The sequence below is a fragment of the Bactrocera tryoni genome, chromosome 1, assembly GCF_016617805.1.
Source record: "Bactrocera tryoni isolate S06 chromosome 1, CSIRO_BtryS06_freeze2, whole genome shotgun sequence".
In the NCBI taxonomy this organism is placed as follows: Eukaryota; Metazoa; Arthropoda; class Insecta; order Diptera; family Tephritidae; genus Bactrocera; species Bactrocera tryoni.
The window spans coordinates 60,340,240-60,363,892 of record NC_052499.1 but is presented as its reverse complement, the minus strand read 5'-3'; the positions used below and the strand labels follow the sequence as shown (position 1 = coordinate 60,363,892).

The 23,653-nt window shown below is 37.7% G+C and overlaps 3 protein-coding genes across 4 annotated transcripts in view; all 3 read right to left on the bottom strand.

Moving 5' to 3' along the window:
- Positions 1 to 245: 245 nt before the first annotated feature.
- LOC120766341 (aminopeptidase Ey-like) lies at positions 246 to 5,041 on the bottom strand. The gene is made up of 7 exons (XM_040091765.1): positions 4,525 to 5,041; positions 4,308 to 4,466; positions 3,956 to 4,246; positions 3,707 to 3,893; positions 3,376 to 3,623; positions 791 to 1,915; positions 246 to 719 (listed from the first exon to the last, which is right to left on the bottom strand). Exons 1-7 carry the CDS (start codon positions 5,010 to 5,012, stop codon positions 416 to 418), a joined length of 2,802 nt encoding a protein of 933 aa, XP_039947699.1. The 5' UTR covers positions 5,013 to 5,041; the 3' UTR covers positions 246 to 415.
- A 5,091-nt stretch (positions 5,042 to 10,132) lies between these two features.
- Positions 10,133 to 15,660, bottom strand: LOC120782291 (aminopeptidase N). Its single transcript, XM_040114494.1, has 7 exons — positions 15,055 to 15,660; positions 14,820 to 14,978; positions 13,519 to 13,818; positions 13,251 to 13,437; positions 12,871 to 13,118; positions 10,582 to 11,703; positions 10,133 to 10,519 (listed from the first exon to the last, which is right to left on the bottom strand). Exons 1-7 carry the CDS (start codon positions 15,525 to 15,527, stop codon positions 10,228 to 10,230), a joined length of 2,781 nt encoding a protein of 926 aa, XP_039970428.1. The 5' UTR covers positions 15,528 to 15,660; the 3' UTR covers positions 10,133 to 10,227.
- A 4,486-nt stretch (positions 15,661 to 20,146) lies between these two features.
- Positions 20,147 to 23,653, bottom strand: part of LOC120766241 (membrane alanyl aminopeptidase) — a 107,197-nt gene continuing 103,690 nt past the window's right edge. For both annotated transcript variants that reach the window (XM_040091624.1, XM_040091623.1), the window contains exons 3-7: positions 22,785 to 22,943; positions 22,248 to 22,722; positions 21,940 to 22,181; positions 20,747 to 21,874; positions 20,147 to 20,668 (exon numbers count right to left, since the gene is read on the bottom strand). In XM_040091624.1, coding sequence (XP_039947558.1) covers positions 20,374 to 20,668; positions 20,747 to 21,874; positions 21,940 to 22,181; positions 22,248 to 22,722; positions 22,785 to 22,943 — 2,299 coding nt within the window. In that variant the 3' untranslated portion in view covers positions 20,147 to 20,373. The remainder of the gene's footprint in view (positions 20,669 to 20,746; positions 21,875 to 21,939; positions 22,182 to 22,247; positions 22,723 to 22,784; positions 22,944 to 23,653) is intronic.

Below are 23,653 nucleotides of genomic sequence, written 5' to 3'. Positions count from 1 at the left end.
TTGCTGGTTTTCAGAAAAAACTATGACGACACATTTGCTCACATCTCTACCATACGCTCGACTAAATTATTTCAATAAGGCTACAAAATGTTGCCCCATTTTAGTACTTTCCGGCTCACTCTTCTCTTTTCTGCTATTTTTAGGCGGATTAAAGGAGCTGGAACATCGCTGCGTTAACTGTATTAAGTTAAAAGGAAATAAAGAAGAACGGAATGAAATAATAAAAAATAAATAAAAGCTTAAAATATATTTGAACAAATATTCAGACAGTTCAAATTATACCCAAAGTATCGGTTTTATGAAAACGAAGCTGTGAGCTGATAATATTACATTAAAAAGGTCAAGTCTCAAGTAAATTACAAAAATAAAATGTCAACTTCGACAAATAAACACAAAAGCAACATAAAAAAACTAATTAACAGCACGTGTAGAAAAGTCCATGGTTAAGACTTATGGCGATAAACGAAAAAGCAGTTAAGCTGCTTATAGACGCCGCATTCGATTTTTTCAAGTATTTGATTAGTCTCGGTAAACGCGTCTCCGCCCACTTTAAGTTAGTATCCACCACGTAGATAGCATGGTGTAGTTTCGGTACGGAGCTCTCAAAGAGTGTGCCATTGGTCTTCACAAAATCTTCCAATAATTTCTTCTGCTCGTGTGTGGTTAGGTAATTTGCAATGTCACTGATCAAATTGGCGGCATTCGAATAGCCGCCCACTCTATAAGATAAAGAAAATAAATTATAAAAGATGGTGCTTAATTTTTTTTTATTGTTATAAAAGAAACTTACATTTCCGCTATCTTCTCGATGGAGTTAGTGAGCATAATGAATATAGATCGCACGTTGTCCGGATTCTGTGTATACATCGACGTAATTGCATCCATAGCGTATTCCTTTGGTATAAGGCCACTGATAATCTTATCAAAATGATATTCGTACAAGTGTCCAGTGCAGCCCATGGCGCGTACTAACTTCTTCTTCTCACTAATCAGTTTTTCATCGTCGAACCTGTTTTTCAACGTTTGATAGTAGGCAAATGTTCCTTCTCTCGTCGCACTGCAATAGAATGTTTCGCGGAAATCTGGAGCCGGTTTTGTGCCAGACTTCTTGAACTTATCAAATAGTAACTGAGCTCGCTTATCACAATCGAATAAATGATATTTACATGCCCAGCTAATGACCTCATTCCGATTATATGTATCGAGGATGGTGAGATTAGTCAGCGTAAATCCCAAATGTGTGTAGACCTTAACCATAGTGACATTTAGAAATTCGGCAAAATCCTTTTGCTGCTGTCGCGTTAAACGTTGTGTTACACGCGGTAAATTCGTGAACGTTGCATGCCAGGGCAAGTAGTCTGTTTCATTCGCTAAGTACTCCAAAAACTGAAATACCATCGCGTAGTCCACCATGGAGACGCGTGCAAAATTGAATAAGTCATCGATTAGCTGCGCACGATTTGCGGCTGGTATTTCGCTGTGATGCGGTTCCATTAGCGCCGCTTTAATATTAAACAAAGTAGTTCTGTCGTAGAAGACGCGGTAGTAGTTGGATTGAAACAGATTGAAGATGATCCATTTGAAGGGCTTGTCAAAGCTAATGGTCATGTTGTCGACTTTCCAGAAATAAAAACGTGGAAAATTATAATTGCTGAAATCTCGTTCATGGTCTGTGGCATAGCTAATTGGTATGGCATAGGTGAGTGACTTGTTACTACCATCACCGGAGTCATACAGGAAGCGTTTCTGCGTCAGCGTAACGACACCTTCCACGCTGGCGTTTACGAAGAGTACTGGATATCCAACCTGTTCGGTCCAATCGTAAAAGAACTGGTCCAAATCTATAGGCGTGGCGGTGAGCCAATTACTTTCGATGTGTTTAAATAAGTCTGCTGGCGTGGTGCTTTTATATAGACTATTCATGAAAATGAAAGATATAAATACATATGTATACATACATACATATGTATATATAATACAGAGTTATAAAGGGTATTTTTTTGGGACATATGGTTTTTAAGAATAAAAAAAAACGCATTTAAAAGCTGGCTGACAGGGGCAGTGTTTGAAATTTTATGAAAAGATCCGACGACTAACATAAAGTTTGACGACCTGATCACACTTTTATAGAACCACCAGCCTGCTGAACGGCAGTGAAAACATAACCCCAATCGATGACCATGGAGCCCACTTTCCATTGACCGATCAGGTGAAGTTCGAGTGGCAATTATCCGTCTGAAGAACAACAAAGCGGCGGGAGCCGATAGATTGAAGGCCGAGCTATTCAAAAACGGCGGCGAAGAATTCATAAGGAGCATACATCGGCTTCTTTGTAGAATATGGTCGGACGAAATCATGCCCGACCCAGGTTGGGTTTGGTAATGAACGAGGGCCAGACGCAATATATCCTGTTATCAAGCAAACAATCGTCGCACACGCAACTTGGTCCCAACTTCTCTGTTGACAGTCATAACTCCGAAGTCGTAGATAATTTCGTCTATCTTGGAACCAGTATTAACAGTAACAACAATATTAGTCTCGAAATCTAACGCAGAATAACACTTGCTAAGAGGTGCTGCTTCGGACTGAGTAGACAATTGAGAAGTAAAGTACTCTCTCGACGAACAAAAACTAAATTCTACAAGTCACTCATCATCCACGTCCTGCTATACGGTGCTGAGGCATGGTCGATGACTACAGCTAATGTGTCGGCCTTACGAGTTTTCGAGACAAAAATTCTGCGGAAGATTCATGGTTCTTTGCGCACTCACAACGGCTGTGTTGGCTAAGCCATGTTATCGAATGGATGAAAACATTGTAGCTCTGAGAGTATTCGACTTAGTACCCGTCGGAGGAAGCAGAGTAAGACCTCCACTCCGTTAGAAAGACCAGGTGGAGAAGGATAGGTAGGTAGGAGTGCAGCCTTATCGGGCTCAATTAGCACTTGATGTGCCATTTTGACAGGAGAAGGATAATTTGAAATTTAGGGCCGGTTTTGGGCTGGTCGATTGGCCACCAAGATCATGAGACATCACACCATTCTTGTGGGGATATGTAAAATGTAAAGTCTATGCGGACAATCCAGCTTCGATTTAGGCCTTGGAGCAAAATATCACGCATGTCATTCCAGTTACCAGTCAAAATGCTCGAACGAGTAATCGAAAATTGGAATCAATGGATGGACCATCTGAGACATAGCCGCGGCCAACATTTGAAACAGACAATCTTCAAAAAACAAATGACAAATAAATTTCTTTCGAAAAATAAGTTCTTTGAAAAATAGGGAACTTCGAAATGCATCATCCTTTATATGTATGTATATTTTTCGTTATAAATTAAAGAGTTGTCTTCAAATGCTCTCCTTCAAATACTTACAATTCTTTAAGGTAATCCCTTATGGCTTTGTCAAAGTTCGGTTGCGTCATAATAGTGGCTATCATACGTATTATACATGCACCCTTTGTATAGGTGATAGTATTAAATTTATAACCAATTTCCGATGGTGCCTGTATTTCTTCGTCCGGACTAGTCAACGGTTGTGTGCTTCTAGAAGCGTCTAAACTCAATGCCAAATGCATTTCATTCACTACAAACTGATCAGCTAATCCATATTCATAGTAGAGCTAAAATAATGAATAAATTATGGCAATACAATAGCAACTATTTAGAATAATAAAACTTAGTGCGTTGAGTTGTACTGTACTACCTTGTGTGCCATAAAGTACTCAAAGTAGCGCGCGAATGCCTCACTTAACCAGAAATGGTTCCACCAGTTGTATGTGACACTATTGCCGAACCACATGTGCGCAAGTTCATGGAAAATTATCGAGAGAGTGAACTGTTTGTTGGACCAGTCATCGGTGTAGGCTGGTTCGTGCACCAGCACATGCTCTCTAAAAATATCTTTTTATAAAAACTCAAGAATGGACAATTAACATAATATTGTAGCAATTACTTGTAGATCATCAAACCCCAGTTCTCCATGCCGTTAAATGGAAAATTGGGCGCTGCTGCCAGCTGCATGTAAGATATCGACTTTTTATAAGGTATCTGAAAGTACTCGCTAAACGCTTTCGTCGCACGTTCGCCCACCTTATAAGCGAAGTCGGTCTTATTTTCATGCTCGACACGTGTTACTATTTTGTAAGTATCAGTGCCATGAGAAACGAACTCAGAAAGTATAAATGCAAATAAATAAGTAGACATTGCTGGAGATGAACCAAAACGATCCCAAAAGCGTTCTTCGCTGAAAATGCCAAAAAATAAATTTTATTTCCAAACAACAATCTGTTTTCCCACACACCCACCCATCTGTCGTAGTCTCCATTAATGCAGTATTGAAAACGGTATTGTAATTAGCTGGCCGACTCATTTCCAAGCTGAAGTGCGCTCGGAAGCTGGGCTCATCAAAGCAGGGGAATATCATACGCGCATTGATGGGTTGCGCCTGTGTTAGACCGACACATCTGCAAAGTAATGCCAACAATTTAGTTCTCGTATAAATTAAAATTATTTTCCACCAACTTTTCCTCGCCGTTGCTGTCAGTGTAATTGACGTGGAAAAATCCTTTTTGATCGTTGCGTATTTGACCAATGTACTCGAGGTGTAGGAGATACAACCCGTTCGGCGTCAGCTCTTTCTCCAACTTCAGTGTTAACTTCTGTGCAGTTTCATCGTAGTTCAAGTCGGCGCTACCAAATGATTGTATGTGCCTTCCGGCATTTATGCCATTGTCAGATAGCGAAGCACCTGTGATTTCAAGTTGGTACGCATTCAAGGTAATTTCACTTACGTTCTCGCCTCTCACTCTTATTGTTATGAAAACTTCACCATCAACAGTGAAACGATGCGGTCCATCCGAGACCAAGAGATATGGCTTCAATACGACTGTATATGACTCAGGCCGAATGTTTGTGTTCAGGCGATAGACAGGTTCGCCTTTGTAAGCGTTGACCGAAAGTATGTTGCCTAACGCCAAAAGCAGCAGGAGAGTTTTTACGTATAATTTCATTATACTATATATACAACTAAATTTAATTTTTTAACATAGAAACACAACACCTTAGAAAAAATATATATTTTGTCAATTTTTACACGCAAAATCTTAAAAACGTTATATCTATAATCTGTATGTCTTTCACTATATTTACATATGTTTTACTGTTTATTTATTTACCGACAAATAACAACAACAGAGCAACAAAACTTATACTATAAAAAAGAAGAGAAAAGAGGCAAGGATAACGAAGTTGGAGCAGAACCAACCATTACGAGGGTAGTTCAATAAGTTAAGAGTGATCCATTTCAAGGATTCTCACTTTTTTTTAAGAAAAAACACAGAAACTTCAACTTTAATGAGGAATTTTTATGAACATTTGAAATAATTCTTTGGGATATAGTTTTCGAAAATTATATTTTTCAAATGTTTCAAATGAAGGCCGCGGCTATATCTCAGATGGTCCATTCCTTGAGTTTGATTGACACGCGTAATGTTTTGCTCTAAGACCTGAATCGAAGCGGTCGAACGATTTGGGGGGGAATCGACCGGACCAAAACGTGAAATAATCTACTCACCGAAGTGCTTTCTCGATAAATCTATTGATTGATGTGACGTGTATAAAGTGGCTCCGTTTTGTTGAAACCAAATGTCGCCAAATGTCGAAATTAATCAAAGTTGGTTATCATGGCGCGATAACGGTCGCCATTAACGGTTACGTTCTTACCGGCATCATTTTTTAATTATAACGGTCCATAACGATACCACCGGCCCACAAACCACACCAAACTGTTGTTTTTTCTGGTTGACAGGGCAGCTTTTGAATCTCTTTCGTTTGCTCTTCGTCCCAAATGAGGCAATTTTGCTTGTTTACGTATCCATTGAGCCAGATCGTCGTATCTTCTGAATGAAGCTATGTCGCTTGGAAAGGTCGAGCGGTTTCAGTTCTTTCACAAGCTGTATTTTGTACGCTACAATTTGAGATCTTAACGTAAAATGCGTCAAGTCGTTCCATATGTCAGTCCGAGTTGCTGCGAACGGCGCCGAATCGACTCTCCACGGTCTTCGTGTACACTCTCAGATATCTCTTCTACATTTTCTTCACAGCGTGCTGGACTTAGTCTATTCGGTCGAATGTTATCCAATAATGTATGCTGGGTCTCAGGATTGGTGATGGTGGTGCTCAATACGCCGATTATGTTGACCATAAGTTGAGTGAAATGAGCGAAACACATTCTTTACAGAACGTCAATTATCGTTTTAAAGTTGAACGATTTGTAAACGTTATTCAGGCGTAAGTCTTTTCATGATGAAATGCTAAATAATACTGGACAAAAATAACATGTTAGCTTGGCACGACTCACGTGGGATCTGTGAAAAAAAGACTATTGAAAAAAGTACCTCTACTTGGATCACCTGTTACTCAGAAAAATTTACTATCGTGTAGTATAGTTTTTTTGGCGTCAACCGTGAAAATTTTAGCCAAATCGTTTTTGAAAGGGAATTCGCGCAGTGAAATAAAGAAGCGCTTCGATGTGTCCTACTCTTCATCTTCGTAAGTGACCGTTAAAGTTTTTTAACGAGTAGTGGCACAGTTGATGAACCACACCAGGGTGCTTTGAAAGCAATTTAAGAAGAAAACAAAACGTTTTGGCCTTGGAAGCAGGTAAACCGAAGGTTTGCCAGACAGATGAAACAGTGGAATATCCAAAAGACCATGGTGGTCATATCCTTGAGCTCACTTCACAGCACTGTGTGGCGCTATTTAAGCGCAATCCAAAGAAGTTGCCGCATTGTTTGTTGTTTTGTGATCTCAATTAAACATATATCATTAAACACCAGAGAATAGTTGAAACACTGAACTTTACAAGGCATAACGTTCTGTCGGCCAAGACCTTCCCATCATTGAGAAATATAATGACCATCTTTTCCTGGGATATGATATGATCAACTTCAACTACTTAGTGAAGATCAAAATGGTAATGGTCTCGTTTATGTGGAATTATTAGACCGATTCGATAGCTGAACTCCAAAAAAGAACAGCCTCAGATGGTTTGTTTCCAAACGTTAAACCGGCAGAAGTTTGGGTTAAAATTCGTATGTTATTATTGCTACGAAGGCCTATTTTGTAGACCTCCGATAAAAATTTTGTTCAGACGTGATCAGGAAGTCGGGCGAAATGTATTGAGTTAAAAATATTTTCAGTTGTTTGTAAAATGTTTTTTCAAACATGTCTGGCTTAAAACCAGTTTTAATTCTTAGCTAAAATTTTAAACCAATTAAGTCCATTTCTTATAAGCACTTAGCTTATGCTTAAGCTATATAATTTTTCTACCGAGTATTCTTTAAAATATTTGACCAAATAAAAATACTTGCCTTGGAATCCAGTCAAACAACGGTATTGGTAGAAAACCAAAAATCCCAAATATGATATATAATATTTGGGGGTCTTCTAAAATAACTGAAACTGTATCTTCCATTGGCCGATGTACAAGGTGCGTTCCAAAGTAAACAGGACTTTAAAAAAACAACAGACCAAATGGTTTTTTCGGCAAAATCAATTTATTTTATTCAAAATAGTCTTCTTCTGCTGCAATACAGCATTTTGCAGGGTCCAAAAGCATGTCGAATGCGTGTTTTAACTCGTTAGCCGGTATGGCCGCTAGTATGCCGGTGCAAACCTTTTGAATGGCTTCTACGTCTGCATAACGTTTTCCTTTCATGGGCAAATACATTTTTCCGAAAAGAAAGAAGTCGCACGGTGCCATATCAGGTGAATACGGGCAGTGCTTAATGGTTAAAATGTGATTCTTGTTCAAATAATCGGTTTAATGATGTCCTTCGAGTGTTAGATTCTGAGCAATTTTTGGTCGTCAGTCAATTTGTGCGGAAGAAACCGTGCACACACCTTTCGTAAGCCCAAATGTTCGGTCAAAATGCGATAAATCGATGTTTTGGAGATATTCAAATCCATTTCGATGAATTTCAATGATGATTTCGGCTGAGTTTTGATGAATTAACGCACAGTTTCGATGGAATTTCTGCTGATCACGGATTTTAATTATGTTGATCGTCATTTATGTTCTCACGACCACTTTGAAAACGTTGAAACCACTCGTGCACTCTACTACGGGATAAGCAATCATCGCCATAAACTTGTTTCATCAATTGAAATGTTTCGGTAAAGCAGATTCTAACACACCAGTCATATAGATAGGGCTACCAAAGAGCGCTAGATTCAAAAAGTTCTGTTTACTTTGGAATGTACCTTGTATAATGAGTAGAGTCAACCGTAAGGACGAAACAGCTCATTTTTATTAAAGGGCTGGTCAGGAGCATTAATTGTTACAGGTTTTTGCTTTGTTGATGACTTACTTAAAAGTCCATAACCTAACTTTGATCTCGATGTCCAGTTGTTCAAATAACGCACAGTGTTGATTGTTGTACTGTGCTCGAAGTAGTCGGAAAAAATTATTCCATATGCATCCCAAAAATTAATCGCCAAAGTGAACCGACTGTTATAATTTTAGGCGCTTCGGATGACTTTCTACACATTAGGTGGACTCAGTTGTTTAATGTTATAAACATGTTTCATCCATTTTTTATTGCATTTCTCTCTTAACTAATAATTGAAGATCGATTGGTCAGTACTCTAAGATAAGAATATGTATTTCTAGACCCATCTCATCAACCACAAAGAGTTTTAGCATATTTTTACACTGTGGTATCAAATGGACAAATGCAAAATTTCCAGCGAGTTTAGTTTCAGAGCGGATTGCTGTAAACTTTTCAAGAATTTTAAAACCGTACTTACAATGTGAATTTCTTTGCAACCCTTTCACCTTTGAAATTTATGAGTGACTTTTTCGAATTATAACACCAATCTTAGTATAGTAGCAAGGAATAGAAGAATTCTATTGCAATTTTTAACCAAGTTATCGACTCAATGCTGGGAGGATCGATGAGATGGTTGAAAATCCGAATACTAATTGTCTTACATTCTGATCATTTTTATACTCTTGCAACTTCTTGCTACAGAGTATAATAGTTTTGTGTATGTACCACCTAAACTAATCAAGAAAGATATAGAGTTAAATATATATAAATGATCAAGATGATAAAACAAGTTGAAAACCGAGTGACTGTTTGTCCGTCCGTCCATGCAAGCGGTAACTTGAGTAAAAATTGAGGTATTTTGATGAAACTTGGTATTCGCGTTCCTTGGCAAAAAAGTAAGGATGAGTTCGTAGGTGGATGTAATCGGAGCAATGCCACGAGATAAGGCTTTAAAACAGTCTACTTTTAGGTGAAATCACATATCTTCGGACCTACTCAACCGATTTCAACTAAATTCGGCACATAGCATTCCTTTGACATTTCAATATTATCGAAATCGGGCACCTACACCTACTTTCTACAAGTATATAACAAAATTTTAAATTCGTTTTTCCCCTTTGCTGTTTGGCGCCAGTTGGAGAATCCAAGCGTAGTCAGGTCCTTCTCCATCTAGCCTTTTCGGAGCGGAGGTCCTGCTCTTCCTCTGCTTCCCCGGTCAGCTACTGCGTCGAATACTTTCAGAGCATTCATCCATTTGGTTTTTGTTCGTCAAGAGAGGACCTGACTTCTCAATTGCCTACTCAGTCCGAAGTACCACCTGTTGGTACTTGTGATTTTGCGTTGGATTTCTAGGTTGAAATTGTTGTTGGTATTAATACTGGTTCCAAGATAGACGAAATTATGTCCGACTTCGAAGTTATGACTGTGAAGTGGGAGCCAAGAGGCGTGAGCGATGATTATTTGTTTGATGACAGGATGTATTTCGTCTTGCAGTCGTTTACTAACAGACCCATTTTCTTTGCTTCCTTATCAATTCTGGAGAAAGCAGAACTTCCGTGTGAGTTATTTTAATAAAATTGAGAGATCGTGTTTTCCTTATAACGGTTCATATTTGTGCTTAGAATGAATAAATTCCGATGAGAATTCGCCCTAGAGTATAGACCTACAGTGCGGCTAGACATATTATTGGTTCAAAATCTTAGAGAGGAAGCAAATATCTAGACACTTCCTTCTCCACTGACACGCTTTTTGGGTTTTGCCTAGACTTCAAAATTACTTTTAGTTAAATAACTATTACATGCACTAGACTCGTCAATTTTTTATTAAATACACAATTTTCAAAATCTACAAGTTTAACAACCAACTTTGCTAAATAAATTAATAAGCTTTAAACCTAAAGAAACCTATGCACAACGCTCGCGAAAATCAGCAAAATCGCAGTTATGCTCTTTACTCCAGCACCATTTCGCTTTTCTAAGTATTGGATTAGTTTTGGCAGGTGCAAATTCGCCCACTCAAGATTATTTTTGACGTTAGCAATGGCTTCATGAAGAACTGAAACAGAAGAACCGAAATGTAAGGCCTGCGCCTCCACGAAATCCTCCAGTACTCGTTTCTGCTTTGGCGTGGTTAAGTAGTTCGCGAGATCTTTAATTAAGTCAGCAAGGTTCGCCCAGCCACCAACCCTAAGTCAAAATGAGACATTAACAAAATGATAGATTACGATAAAGTATCGTAAAATAAATACCTGAGTACCAAATGTTCAATACTAGTGGTGACCATGTATAAGATATGTTCCACATTTTCGTAATTCTGTTTATACATTTCCGTTATACTCATACTGGCATATTCATTGGGTATATCACCGTTGAGTATTCTGATGTATTGTGTTTCATGGAAAAACTTCGTACAGCTCATTGCTCGCATGAGCTTCTGTTTTTCACTAACCTTTTTCTCATGATTGAACCATTTGTTAAGGGTTCCATAATAGGAAAGTTGGCTATCCCTTATAGCATTACAGTAGAGTGTTTCACGAAAATCTGCTGGCGCCTTAGAAAAGGTTCCCAATAATTCAGTGAAGTACTCAAATGCTTCCCGACCACAATTGAACAGATGATATTTACATGCCCAGTTGATGACGTTATTGCGATTGTAAATGTCGAGTACTGTGTCATTGCTTCGTGTTTCGCCCAAATGCTTATATATATTAGACATAATAGATCGTAAGTAACTCCTAAACAACTTTTGCTGTTCCAATGTAAAGCGCTTTGCTACGTGTTGCACGTTCGTGAAAAATGCATGCCAAGGCAAATATTCGGTTTCATATGTCAGGTATTCCGTAAACTCAAATACCTCATCGTAGCTCACCATGTCGACGAGTGCGAAATGGAATAAATCATCGATCAGCTGTGCGCGATTTATGATTGGTATGCCGCTGTGATTTGTTGTGGACAGCGCCGTTTTAAGTAGCCTCAATAAGGATTTATCATAGAACACACGATAATAATTGGACTGGTGTAGATTGAAGAGTATCCATTTGTAAGGTTTGTCAAAAACTAGAGACATGTCGTTGTCCTTTTGTATATAATAACGTGCTGTGAGGTTATCGAAATTGCGTTCCATGTCAGTAGTATATGTAAGTGGTATAGTATATGTGAGTATGTCAGTCTTAGCATCATGGGGATCCAACAAAAAACGCTTCTGAGTTAGATGGATTTGACCTTTAGCAATGATATTGACTAACAGCACCGGATATCCGACTTGTTCGGTCCAATCGGAGAAGAACTGTTCTAAATGAACTGGCGGCCTGGAAGGCCAATAGTTTTTCAAGTGTTTAAATAACTGTTCTGGTTTGGTGTTTTTCAAATGACTGCGAAGCAAAAAAGTGGGTGGGTAATGGGTTTTTAGTGAAATAGAGTGATGTTTTAAATATAAATAGTTTTATGACATTTATACGCTGCAAAATTAAACCGATAGGGACAGCAAACGATGTCGATGTGGGCCCGAATTGGACGATATGGTCTTAGACAATATGTGGCTTCAAAAGGACGGCGCCACAAGGCACACAGATAATGTCACAATTGATTTATTGAAAACTGAGTTTGGTGAACGTATTATCTCACTAAATGGCCCCGTCAATTGGCCGCCTCGGTCGTGCGATTTGACACCGTTAGACTATTTCCTGTGGAGCTATGTCAAGACTATGGTCTATGCAAACAAGCCAGCGACGATTGTTGAACTGCGTACGATATCGAACGTGAAATTATAGCAGTATCGGCCGATTTATGCTTGAAAATCGTCGAAAATTGGGTTTTAATATTATCGTCTCCACATTAAGCTCCTTTCAGCCAATATAGGCATGCCAATGTTTACGCCAAATTTCTTAACTTTTGTTATAAGTCTAGGCTGGGATGGCTTTCAACGCCTTCAGCAAATTTTAGTTCGGTCTCGGCTCATGGCGATGGAACGCTAGTCTAAAAATTTTTTACAGTTCCTACGTCATATTCATAAACCCATGTCACGTTACTTGACGTTGTTTTTGCATAAGATTAAGGTATTTTGGAGGTTTAGCATTAGCATGCTTCCTACCCAAAACATTAAGCAAAATACATATGTCAATGAGTCAATACAAAGTAGGTTTTAAGATTCTCTGTTATATCTGATGCAAATGAAATGGCTTTCAAGAACTGTTTCTTTAACTTTGATGTGAAAATTAGAACGTGAATAAAAAATAGTATTAGCTTAGGAACCTATACTTTTTACGCCAGCTTCGAATGGCTAATGAATTGTTTAAATAGATTTTTCATGAAAAAAACACGTCCAGAGGTTTGCTCGAATTCAAATAGATATGAATGTCATAATGATATGCCAAACAGTATTGGGAAGAAAGTCGAGTGTTTTTCTACTTCTTTGAAACAGGAAGAAAGCTTCTTTGGCAAATCGAAGTTAAAGATAAATGGTTTTACCAACCCATAATGCAATAAGACGCGATAAAATAACCAAAAAAGAAAAGAAAAGTCATCTTTAATATACTTACTATTTACTTAGGTAATCGCGTATGGCGTTATCAAAATTATGCACACCCATTAAATTGGCTATCATACGCAGAATAGCGGCGCCTTTCACATAAGTGATGCTGCTAAATTTTTCACCGATTTCTGCTGGGCTATTTACACTTGTAGCCAGACTGGTCAACGGTTGAGTAGCGTTCGTGGCGTCTATTTCAAATATCAAATGCAATTGTTTTATAACAAATTGTTGATCTAATTGATACTCCGGATATAGCTATCAGATCATAAACATATCATAAAATATATAAGTATAAGTGTTCATCCAAGACACAAAGAATTTTTAAGTGTCACAAAATATAAAGTACAGGTATAATAAATCACTTAATAATGCATTTATAATTCGTACCTGGTGCGCCATGAAGTACTGATAGTAGCGCGCAAATCCCTCATTTAACCAGAAGTAACTCCACCACTCCATTGTCACACTATTGCCGAACCACATGTGCGCTGTCTCATGCACAATTATGGTGATCGTGTACTCTTTGTCCAACCAGCCATCGTTGTAGTCAGGCAGGTGTACTAGCACTTCCTCTCTAAATATTATTAGCAAGTGATTACAAGACACTAAGTTGATAGATACATATGGTGTACTATATGTGCATAAGATCACTTACTTATAAATAACTAAACCCCAGTTTTCCATTCCATTATGTGGGAATTTCGGTGATGTAGCAATTTGCAGCTGAGGCAGTCCTAATTGCTTGTATGGCAGTTGGGTGTATGCGTCGTAAGCTTTTAAAGTTCGCTTTGCCACTTCGTAAGCAAAGTGTGTATAATTTTGATGTTCTGCACGCGTAATTACTTTAATATCATCATTGCCATATGTTGCGTATTCAGTAACCATAAATGCAAATAAATATGTGGACATAGGTGGTGTCGCAGCAAAGATGTCCAAATAGCGGTTACGGCTGGAACTAAGGGCATATGTATGGTATAGTATAACTGAAATTTTGTTTTGGGAATGCGCGAAAGTGTATTAAAAAATTCTATGTTATATTCTGTAGTATATATTCTATATTAAATTGGCTATGTTAACTTGTTTTATTTTATATATTTCAAATACTGTATTCTATATTTTCTTTTGTATATTCAATATTCTATATATTATGTATTCTGAATCCTACATATTCAAGATATTCTGCATTCTGCATTCTATATCCTATCTTCTGTATTTTACATTATGTTTCCTAGTTTTTCTATTTTATAAATTATACTGTATATTATTTGCTCTATATTCAATACCCTATTTTCTTTTTCCTATATTCTGTATTCTTTGTTCAATATTCTATGTTTCGTATTCTATACTCCATATTTTATATTTTCTATTTTCGATTCTGTATTCGATATTCAATATTCTATAATCCATATTCTATATTCTAAGTTTTATGTTCTATGTTCTATGTCTATGTTATATGTTCTATGTTCTATATTCTATATTCTATAATCCATATTCTATATTCTAAGTTCGAAGTTCGAAGTTCTATATTCTATGTTCTATATTCTATGTTCTATATTCTATATTCTATATTCTATATTCTATATTCTATATTCTATATTCTATATTCTATATTCTATATTCTATATTCTATATTCTATATTCTATATTCTATATTCTATATTCTATATTCTATATTCTATATTCTATATTCTATATTCTATATTCCATATTCTATGTTCTATGTTCAATATTCTATATTCTAAATTCTATATTATATGTTCAATATTCTACATTCTATATTCTATGTTTTTATATTCTACATTCTGTATTCTACGTTCTATATTCTATGATATACTCTATATTATATATTCCTAATTAAATTATATATTCCATATTTTTTATGCTCTATTCGACATTCTATTTTCCATGCTCTTTACACAACTATGAAATGCGAATCGCATATCTTCAAGCACTCACGCATCTGGTATACTCTCTAATAACTCTGCATTGAACACTGTCCTGTATTTGGTTGGCCGACTCACTTCCAAGCGGAATGTAGCTTTAAATTCGGGCTCATCAAAACAAGGGAATATGCTGCGTGCATCGACACGCTGGGATTGTGTTACGCCGATCCATCTGTAATTTGATGCAATAAATTATGCTTTAGAGATCACAAAAAATATCAACATTTATCAATTTAAGTTGCACGCACTTTTCCTTCTTGTTTTCGTCAGTGTAATTGGCGCGGAAAAAGCCTTGCATGCCATCGCGTATTTGTCCCTTGAACCCAAAGCGTAACATATATTTTTCGTACTGGTTTAGCTCATCTCTTAAAGACACTGTTAACTTTTGTGTTATGTTCTCGTAAGTCAATTCTCTTGTACCAAATGTCTGTATGACTACAGGCGTATTGTTGTTGTATTTGTATAGATAAATGGCAGTTATTTCAACAATATTTTTGTGTAAAGTGATTTCCCGCCCTTTGCTGTATTGTAATGTTATGTTGACGTCCCCAATATAAGTGTATCGGCGTTCTCCATCGCTGGCCAAGAGATATGGTCTCAGCCAAATATCATATGATATGGGTGTAACATTCTTGCTTAGGCGATAAGACGGTTCTGGGGCATCACTAATGACAGCGCTGCAGCCCAGTAGCAGCAGAAACGTTGTTATTAAAAGATTCATTAAATATATACACTCAAACACAGCCACTATTTATACGGTACAAATTATCGGCTTTTAACACAATATAAACAATTAAAACTAAACGAATTGTAAAATTAAAAAGTAAACATAAAATAATGAAAATTTTTACGAAAAATCCCCTTCGCGCTAAACTGTTCACTGAGAGTGTTGAATGCGTTCTGCAAGTTTTCATATAATCCCCCACCTGTTTATGGCCGGCTATAGCTGTTTAGCGGAGATAAATAACAATCAACAAAAATAAATAACCGTATGCATGTTTATTTGCGAAAACAGTCGCGTCCATAATAAAAGTAAAGCAAGTGTTAAATATGAATGTGTCAATAAGTTAAAGCGGCTTAAATCGATTTTAGTTAAAGTAAATAAATAAATAAATACTTTCTCTGTTCTCTAAAACTCTGTGTGTACCATTTACGTTATTTTATTGTGATTTGAAGCTTCTGCTTTTAAGCGATTGTTTACGATAGATTACAAAGTCGAGAGCCGTAATTGGATATCTCAAGTTATAACATAAATCGAGATAGGCTGCTTTAACATATTTAACGATTTTATTTCCAACATTTTTATACTCTAGCAAGATGTTGCCACAGAGAATAATTACGTATAGCCTATCGTGATGGATATATGTTTATATATATGTATACATATTTGAATGATCCCGATGACGAGGCGAGTTGAAATTCGCAAGTCAGTCCATACGTCCGTCCGTTCATGGAAACGATAACTGCAGTAAAAATGCACATATCTTGATGAAAGTTGGTACCTATATTCCTTGGCATCCAAGAAGGGTTGGTGTTGTAGATGGGTGTTTCGCGCGCTTCGTTCAACTTATGGTCAACATAATCGGCCTACTGAGTGTATAATTCGTAAGCCAATCACCCGTCTTGGGATCTATTCGATCGAATTCGGTCGATTCGGCGCGGTTCTCAGCAACTCGGACTGACATATGGAACGACTTTTTCGTTGAGATCTTAAATTGAAAGCGTACAAAATACAGCTTGTGCAAGAACTGAAGCCGGTCGACCTTCCCAGGCGACATCGCTTTTTTTCTCTTGGTGTGATTTCTTGAAAAATGATGCCGATGAGAACATAACTGTCAATGGTGACCGTTATCGTGTCATGACAATCGACTATTTGATACCTAGAATTGAAGCTCGTGGTCACGGCGATATTTGGTTTCAACAAGACAGTGCCACTTCCCACAAATCTCATCAATCAATGGATTTATTGAGAGAACACTTCGGTGAGCAGGTAGTGTCACATTCTGAGCCGGTAGATTGGCCGCCAAGATCGTGTGATATCACACCGTTAGACAATTTTCTGTGGCGATATGTGAAGTCTAAAGCCTATGCGGACAATTCCGCTTTAACTCCGGCCTTGGAGCAAAACATCAGTTATCGAAAACTGGACTAAACGGATGGAGCATCTGAGACGTAAAAAAAATCGATATAAAAGGTTTTGTAGCTGTTGAAAGGAGTTAACTTCAACGTCCGCTCGTCAAAAGTTCAAACATGTTTGAGTTGAACATCGATTCTGAACACTTTAATCATTCTCTGTAAGCGAAAGAAGGCAATGAAAGAGCTTAGTTGTTGTTAATGAAAGAAATGAAATGAAATTTTAGAAACACCATGATGTTTAGCTCACCACAATTCAAAGATCTTTTAACAAGAGCGCTGAAGTACATACATATATCTCTAAGAATGCGAATATGTGGACGCAAATCGAGTGAGAGTAAGTAACCAATGAAACTAATATTAAAGCAATTCTTCGCTTGTTGACTTCTGGCGTTTTGAAAAGTTTCAGCATATTTAAAACCAAGTAGTCATTAAACAAATTTTTCTCCGATCCAAACCAATCACAGTATTATTTCGAATCGTATGTCTAGGGAAGTTTCTGAAATGTTTAAGAAACTACTGTTATATATATGCTATGTACAAACCGAGAAAAGGTTCATCTAGAAAACTTTTTTCATTTTGGTTTATATTCTCTCCTCTCTTTGTAAATTCCTCCAATACAAGAGCCCCGCTTACGCCCCTGTTCTTTAATGCGATTACACCCAATATATTATTTTCAGTAGCATGCTTGCTTGTAGTTGTGTTTTATTGCGTCTGTTGTCTTATTTATAGTAAAATATGCCACTTTTATGACAATTTCGGCAATAAAGAGCAAATGCACAAATAAACAAATTATCTAGTTATCGATGACAGGTGATAAGCAGGCCAATTTTTTACAGACATATGTAGATCCGAAGGTAATAAAATTGTTTGAAAATGAGCAATATATTAAGTGAAGCGTCAATTATGGCAAAACAGTTAATTATCAGTGAGCAAATATTTAAAAATATATAAAAAGCTTTATAGACCTTATTTGTGATTATGTGATATCCAGTGGCGTAGCTACAACTTCGGGCGCCCGGGGCCAAGGATGTTCTGCCGCCCCCCTTTATCTACCTACCTACAAGTTTCATGAGGTTCTAACAAAAGAGAATTTTTACAAAATATCTTCGATACTAAGTATATAAAATTTAGGAACTAGAAGCCACGCAAATTCTGAAGTTCCAAAATTCTCACAATACGGTTTTTGAGGAAATTGATAGTAAATTTATAAGACATCTTATTAAAAGCCATAGAAAAATCCCATTTTCGCCCTATATCTTGTACACTTTTGACACAAAGAAGCCGTTATTAATATATAAAAACAGCGAAGATCGTTTTGCCGCCCCCAAGATGTTGCGCCCGGGGCAACTATAACTATATCAAGCATAATGGGTCTAGCGGGAGATCTAAACTAATTGCATTAACATTACTTAAGGTGTTACATGGGCTTACAAGTTTCAAAAATCGATTTTTCTGCTGTCTTATTAAATTCTACAACACTTCTGGAATATTGTCTTATATTTTCAAGTTGATCGGAGTAGCAGTTTCAGAGATACAGCCTTGAGAACTTGTGCGCTAGAGGCTAGCTAGGCTAAGTGCGCCGTTTTTCTCGAAACTGAAAGAAGCGTGTGCATCTTTTTCCGAGGGGTCACTGGAAATTGTGTCGCAATGGTCGAGTTTAAAAAATTCAAAATAGGCCTCAGTTTCTGCGATAACCTCTTCATTTAACGAAAATTTCCCGATTTCGATATATCTTATGTTTTTATTAATTTATCGCTTTCGACGAACAGAAAGTTCAACTCATCTCATCATCCTGACAGGGGCAATAAATTCGTTTCGAAAGTTTATATAAATCTCGTCAATCATCTAAGGATTACTTACTCATTAGTGCCACCAAAGATTTCATTTTATTTTTCCTCCAAAAATCAGAATCAGTTTTAGCCATTCAAGAGATTATTCGATTATATTTTCGTATTGAAGCATAGCATTGGACCTAGACTGAAACTTAAGTGTGCTCAATTCATTAGATATAGTGGTCGCTTCACCTACATAATTTATCAACGGTAAAGACGACAATAAGGTTATCCATCAACGTACTTACTGCAAATACAGTTGTCAAAGATGCTAAGTTACACTCAGGAAATCTGAAATTTAATCACAAATTTCACTCGTAACTTAAAAAACAGCGTCGCCCGCAAAAAGTCTGTTAATATCGGTTAATTTTATCTTAGTGTTGCCCATTGACATATGTAAGTCGGCCAATATTCTGCTTTTCCTTCCATATCACATTCTTTAATTCTTGTATGCGGTGAAGAAAGATATTTTTCATTAGCTAATTTTATCCCTGTTCAGCCTTTTCTAAGATATTTCTATTAGTATTTTATACCAAACATAGATAACAAAATTCGAATTTGGGAACATGTTGAATATATTTGATTTGAACCGAGCGCTACTTTCAAAAAAAAAGAATATCCAATAGCTTAGCAGCGGACTATTAGGAAAAAGAACACGTTGACTCAGCCTCTTTGTTTTTTTTTGTTGTCTCTTCGTTTATGAAAAAAACAGTTGGGGCGATAAAAGTTTTCGTGTGTGAACTCACAATTAGTTTCCTCCGAAAAAAAAGCCTTTTGCTGTATAAAATCCCGCTCAATTCCGGTAAGGTAGAACCGGCTGTCGTGGGTATTGACTCTCTATCAGTCTTACGGTACAGTCCAGTGGTTGGCATTTCATAGAAAAATTTTGCTAACTAAGTTCACACGTACGCTTACGCTCTATCGTTCAATTGTTGTCGAGCCAGCAACGAATTAACATCACGCAAGACTATAGCGCAAAACCAAATATGCCCTGCGAGAAATGTTTTATAATTCTAAATGGCTTTGGTGCCATGAAATACCTTTTATGTTCCAAGTCTTTTAAAGATAATAGGGAATATATCATTAAAAGACGTTTTGTTAATTTTCATTATACTCTTAATTAATTATAAAATTTGCTTAATTTTAATTCCAATTTCTCACTGGGCTACTTTTTTTTCGTGCTCACCAAAACAGTGACAGATCCTCTCATGCCGACCACTGGTACAGTCTTACCTTTTCGCTGGTGAGAGAAGATGGGGTGAGAGTGCGGTTCCTATTGCTTTGGAAAGGCCATAGTTGAGTGTCACTAGATTTCACATATTTGGTTAGTATGATATGGGTACCGTGCTTGTCCGAAAGTATAGACTGCCTCTTACGATTGTTATAAAGCTTTTATTCGTTTTAATCACAAGAAATTGGCTTGATGACATTTCATATTTCACTCCATACTTACATATATACAAATGTATTTACAAACAAACTAAAAACAAGAACATATTTTCAACTGGATTTAAACTAGTTTTTAGAACTACCATACATAACTACGTGTATGTACATATTTTTACGTCACTACTAGGCATACTCATGCAGGAACCAAACCTACTGCAGGTAGCGACCAACAAGAGCACATACAAGCATCGTCAAAATGGCAATTGTGTTGGTTCCAGCGCCATTGCGGTTATCCAAATAGCTCCTAAATTGTCCCAATTTGTTTGTGGCCCATGCTAAATTCTCTGTCACTGTCTTTTCAGCGGTGACAAGTGTGGACTGGGCACTGCCGAATTTATCCTTGTTCTGTTCGTTGAAAGTCTTCAGACTCTCTTGCTCAGTCGTGGTGGTAAAACGAGCGGCAATATTAGCGATTACAGTGGCAACAGAAGAGTAGCTGCCCATACTGCAGAAGAAAGAAGAAATTCAATAATTAAATATAATAGATCCACACATCTAACTAAAACTTGAAGTGAGAACTTACGCTTCCGCTAGTTGGTCATAGTTGTCTGTGACTAATTTGAAGACCGGACCGACATTCTCATTATTTTCGGTGTACAGACTGCTGAGTGCACTCGATTTATCCTGACGGCGAATGTCGTCACTCACAATGGCGTTGAAATATTTCGTAATGAGGGTTTCATCTTTAACACAACCCAATGTACTGAGTATCAGAGTTTGTTCAGTCGCCGAGTTGCTTGTCAAAAATTTGTTGAACAATGTATCGTAGTCGTTTTCAGTGCCGTAACGCATAGCATTACAGTATACAACCGAACGGATATTCACAGGCACTGCAGTTGTATTAATTGTGGCAAAATATTCTTTTGATTTGCTAATACACTCTTCATTGCCGAACTTGCAGGCCCAAGACAACACTTTTGTACGAGTATAGATATCCAAGGCGCTGTCCGTCGTTTTCTCCACAAAGCCAAGCTTTTCGTATGCCGCTTTCGTTAGTTCGAGTATATATTCGGCAAATTGTTTCGTATCGCTGCCAAGACGTATAGTTATGTATGAGAAGCCATTAAAGGCCGAAGTCCAAGGCAGGTAATTTGTTTCACTCTCCAAATACTCGAGCACCTCCAAAGCTTTGTCGTATTGCATGATATCAGCACGTGCCAAATTAAGCAAATCGTCGACTATTTGAGCGCGATTAAGTTCATGAATGCCACCCCAGCTAGCAGAGTGCAATGTCTTATGTATGGCATCCCAAGTACTATCATCATAGTTGACACGATAATAACCAGACTCCTGTACATTCAGTATGATCCAGTCGGCGCTGTTCGTTAAGTTAATTGTGAGTGGCGTTTTAGTAGCGTTCAGGTAAAATTTGGGTGTTGTGTCTGTGAAATTCTTCACATCGCTAGTTGTATATGAGATTGGGACCGTGTAGAGTAATTCAGTGTTGGCGGTATCACGATCTTTGAGCAGGAAACGCTCTTGCTTAACGCTGAAACTCTTCTTGTCAGCGGACAATTCGACAGTGATGAGCGGATAACCGACTTGTTCAGTGAAGCTAGTAAATACGTTTTCAGCATAAGTTTTGGTCGCCTCTGGCCAATATTGTAGCCAGACGGTTAGCAAATTGGCTGGAATGGTGTTAGTGTATTTGCTAACAAATGAAAAGAAAACATTGTTTACATGTTAGTTGTCATTGTATAAATTAAAAATACATACTGTTTGTTAAGATAGTCGTTTAGCGATTTTTTGAAGTTCTCCTCGCCAATAGCATGCCTCACCATGCGTATAATACTGGCGCCTTTATTGTAAGAAATACTATTGAACATGCGGGACAGATCACTTGGGGTGTTTGTATCTTCATCACTCATCGGATTTGTGCTATTGGTTGAGTCCATACTCATCACAACTTGTACTTGATCGACAATGAATTGTTGATCCATCCCCAATTCGGTTTCCACCTGTTGTGGAAGTGGCACATTTAAAATAAGAAAACGTCATTTATATATACAACATCGAATACACACCATAGCTGTGCCGAAGTATTGGAAGTAGCGTGCGAAACCTTCATTCAACCATGTATAACTCCACCAATCGCAAGTAACCAAATCACCGAACCACATATGGGTCTGTTCGTGCGCGACCACACCAGCAATCGATTGCTTAGCGCTGAGCGTCGTCGATTCCTTATCGTACAGCAAGGCACGTTCTCTGTAGGTGAGGAGACCCCAGTTTTCCATTGCACCGGCAGAGAAATCCGGAATTGCAGCCATATGCATTTTATCATTACCCATTTCGTAATACTTAATACCAATGTAGTTGTCGAGTGCGGCCAAAAGTTGTTGACCAACAGTGAAACTATATTCGGTCTGATCGTAATACTCAGGTCGTGCAATTACACCGAAATTAGTGTTATTGCGTTCTGTAAACTCGGACACGATGAAAGCGAGAAGGTAAGTGGACATACGTGGTGTTGGCGCGTACACATCCTCTACATAATTACTGAAAAAATCAAATATATATAATTGCTTTAAACTTGAAAAACGTTTAGGAAATGTACTCACCCATCAGTGATTTGGCTGGAAATGCGCGTGTTGCCAAAGGTGTTGAATGTCGAGGGGCGTCTAATTGTCACGTTGAAGGTAGCCTTGAATTTTGGCTCATCGAATGAGGGGAAGGCGCGGCGTGCATGATGCGTTTGGAATTGCGTAGAGCCAATCCATCTGGAAAGTGAGTAATTTATTTAGAAATTGTGATTACTCGTTGCATTGCAAAAAAATTCAGTACGGTGCGTTTAATTGTATTGTAACCCCATAAAAAGATAAATTAATGAATAAAAAATGACCCTCCTTTTTATCAATAGCGTTGAATTGAATTTCTTCGATTTTCTTAAATCGTAGAAAGGTAAAACACAGTTTAGAAGGCGCTTTTTGCTGGCTACTGAAATGCTGTGAACTTTTGCCTGTATCTATTCGTTACCCATCTTAAGACCCAGCATTCATTATTGGATAATATTCGACCGAATAGATCATGTCAAGCGTGCATTGAATAATATATAGCAGTCGTAGTTGCGAGAGTACACGAAAACCGTGGAAATTTGGAATTGGAACACAGCTTGTGCACTCAATTGAAGCCGCTCAACCTTCTCAAGCGACATCGCTTCGCTTTATGGGCTCTTCAAAAGATTCAATAAGATCCGAGGCATTCGAGCAACATTTTGTTCAGCGATAAGTCCCATTTCTGGGTATATAAACAACCAAAATAGCCACATTTGACACGAAGAGCCACCTGAAGAAATTCAAGAGCTGTCATTCTTCTTCTTTACTGGCGTAGAAACCGCTTACGCGGTTATAGCCGAGTTAACAACTGCGCGCCAGTCGTTTCTTCTTTTCGCAAGGTGGCGCCAATTGGTGATTCCAAGCGAAGCCAGGTC

Excerpts from the sequence above, each read along its gene's own strand:
- LOC120782291 (XM_040114494.1), bottom strand. The coding sequence starts at position 15,527 with ATGAATCTTTTAATAACAACGTTTCTGCTGCTACTGGGCTGCAGCGCT. Across the intron at positions 13,438-13,518 it reads TGGGGTTTAGTTATTTATAA|AGAGGAAGTGCTAGTACACC; the intron begins GTAAGTGATCTT and ends AATAATATTTAG. Across the intron at positions 10,520-10,581 it reads ATTGAACATTTGGTACTCAG|GGTTGGTGGCTGGGCGAACC; the intron begins GTATTTATTTTA and ends ATTTTGACTTAG.
- LOC120766341 (XM_040091765.1), bottom strand. The coding sequence starts at position 5,012 with ATGAAATTATACGTAAAAACTCTCCTGCTGCTTTTGGCGTTAGGCAAC. Across the intron at positions 4,467-4,524 it reads GACAGCAACGGCGAGGAAAA|ATGTGTCGGTCTAACACAGG; the intron begins GTTGGTGGAAAA and ends ATTACTTTGCAG. Across the intron at positions 720-790 it reads ATCGAGAAGATAGCGGAAAT|AGTGGGCGGCTATTCGAATG; the intron begins GTAAGTTTCTTT and ends TTTATCTTATAG.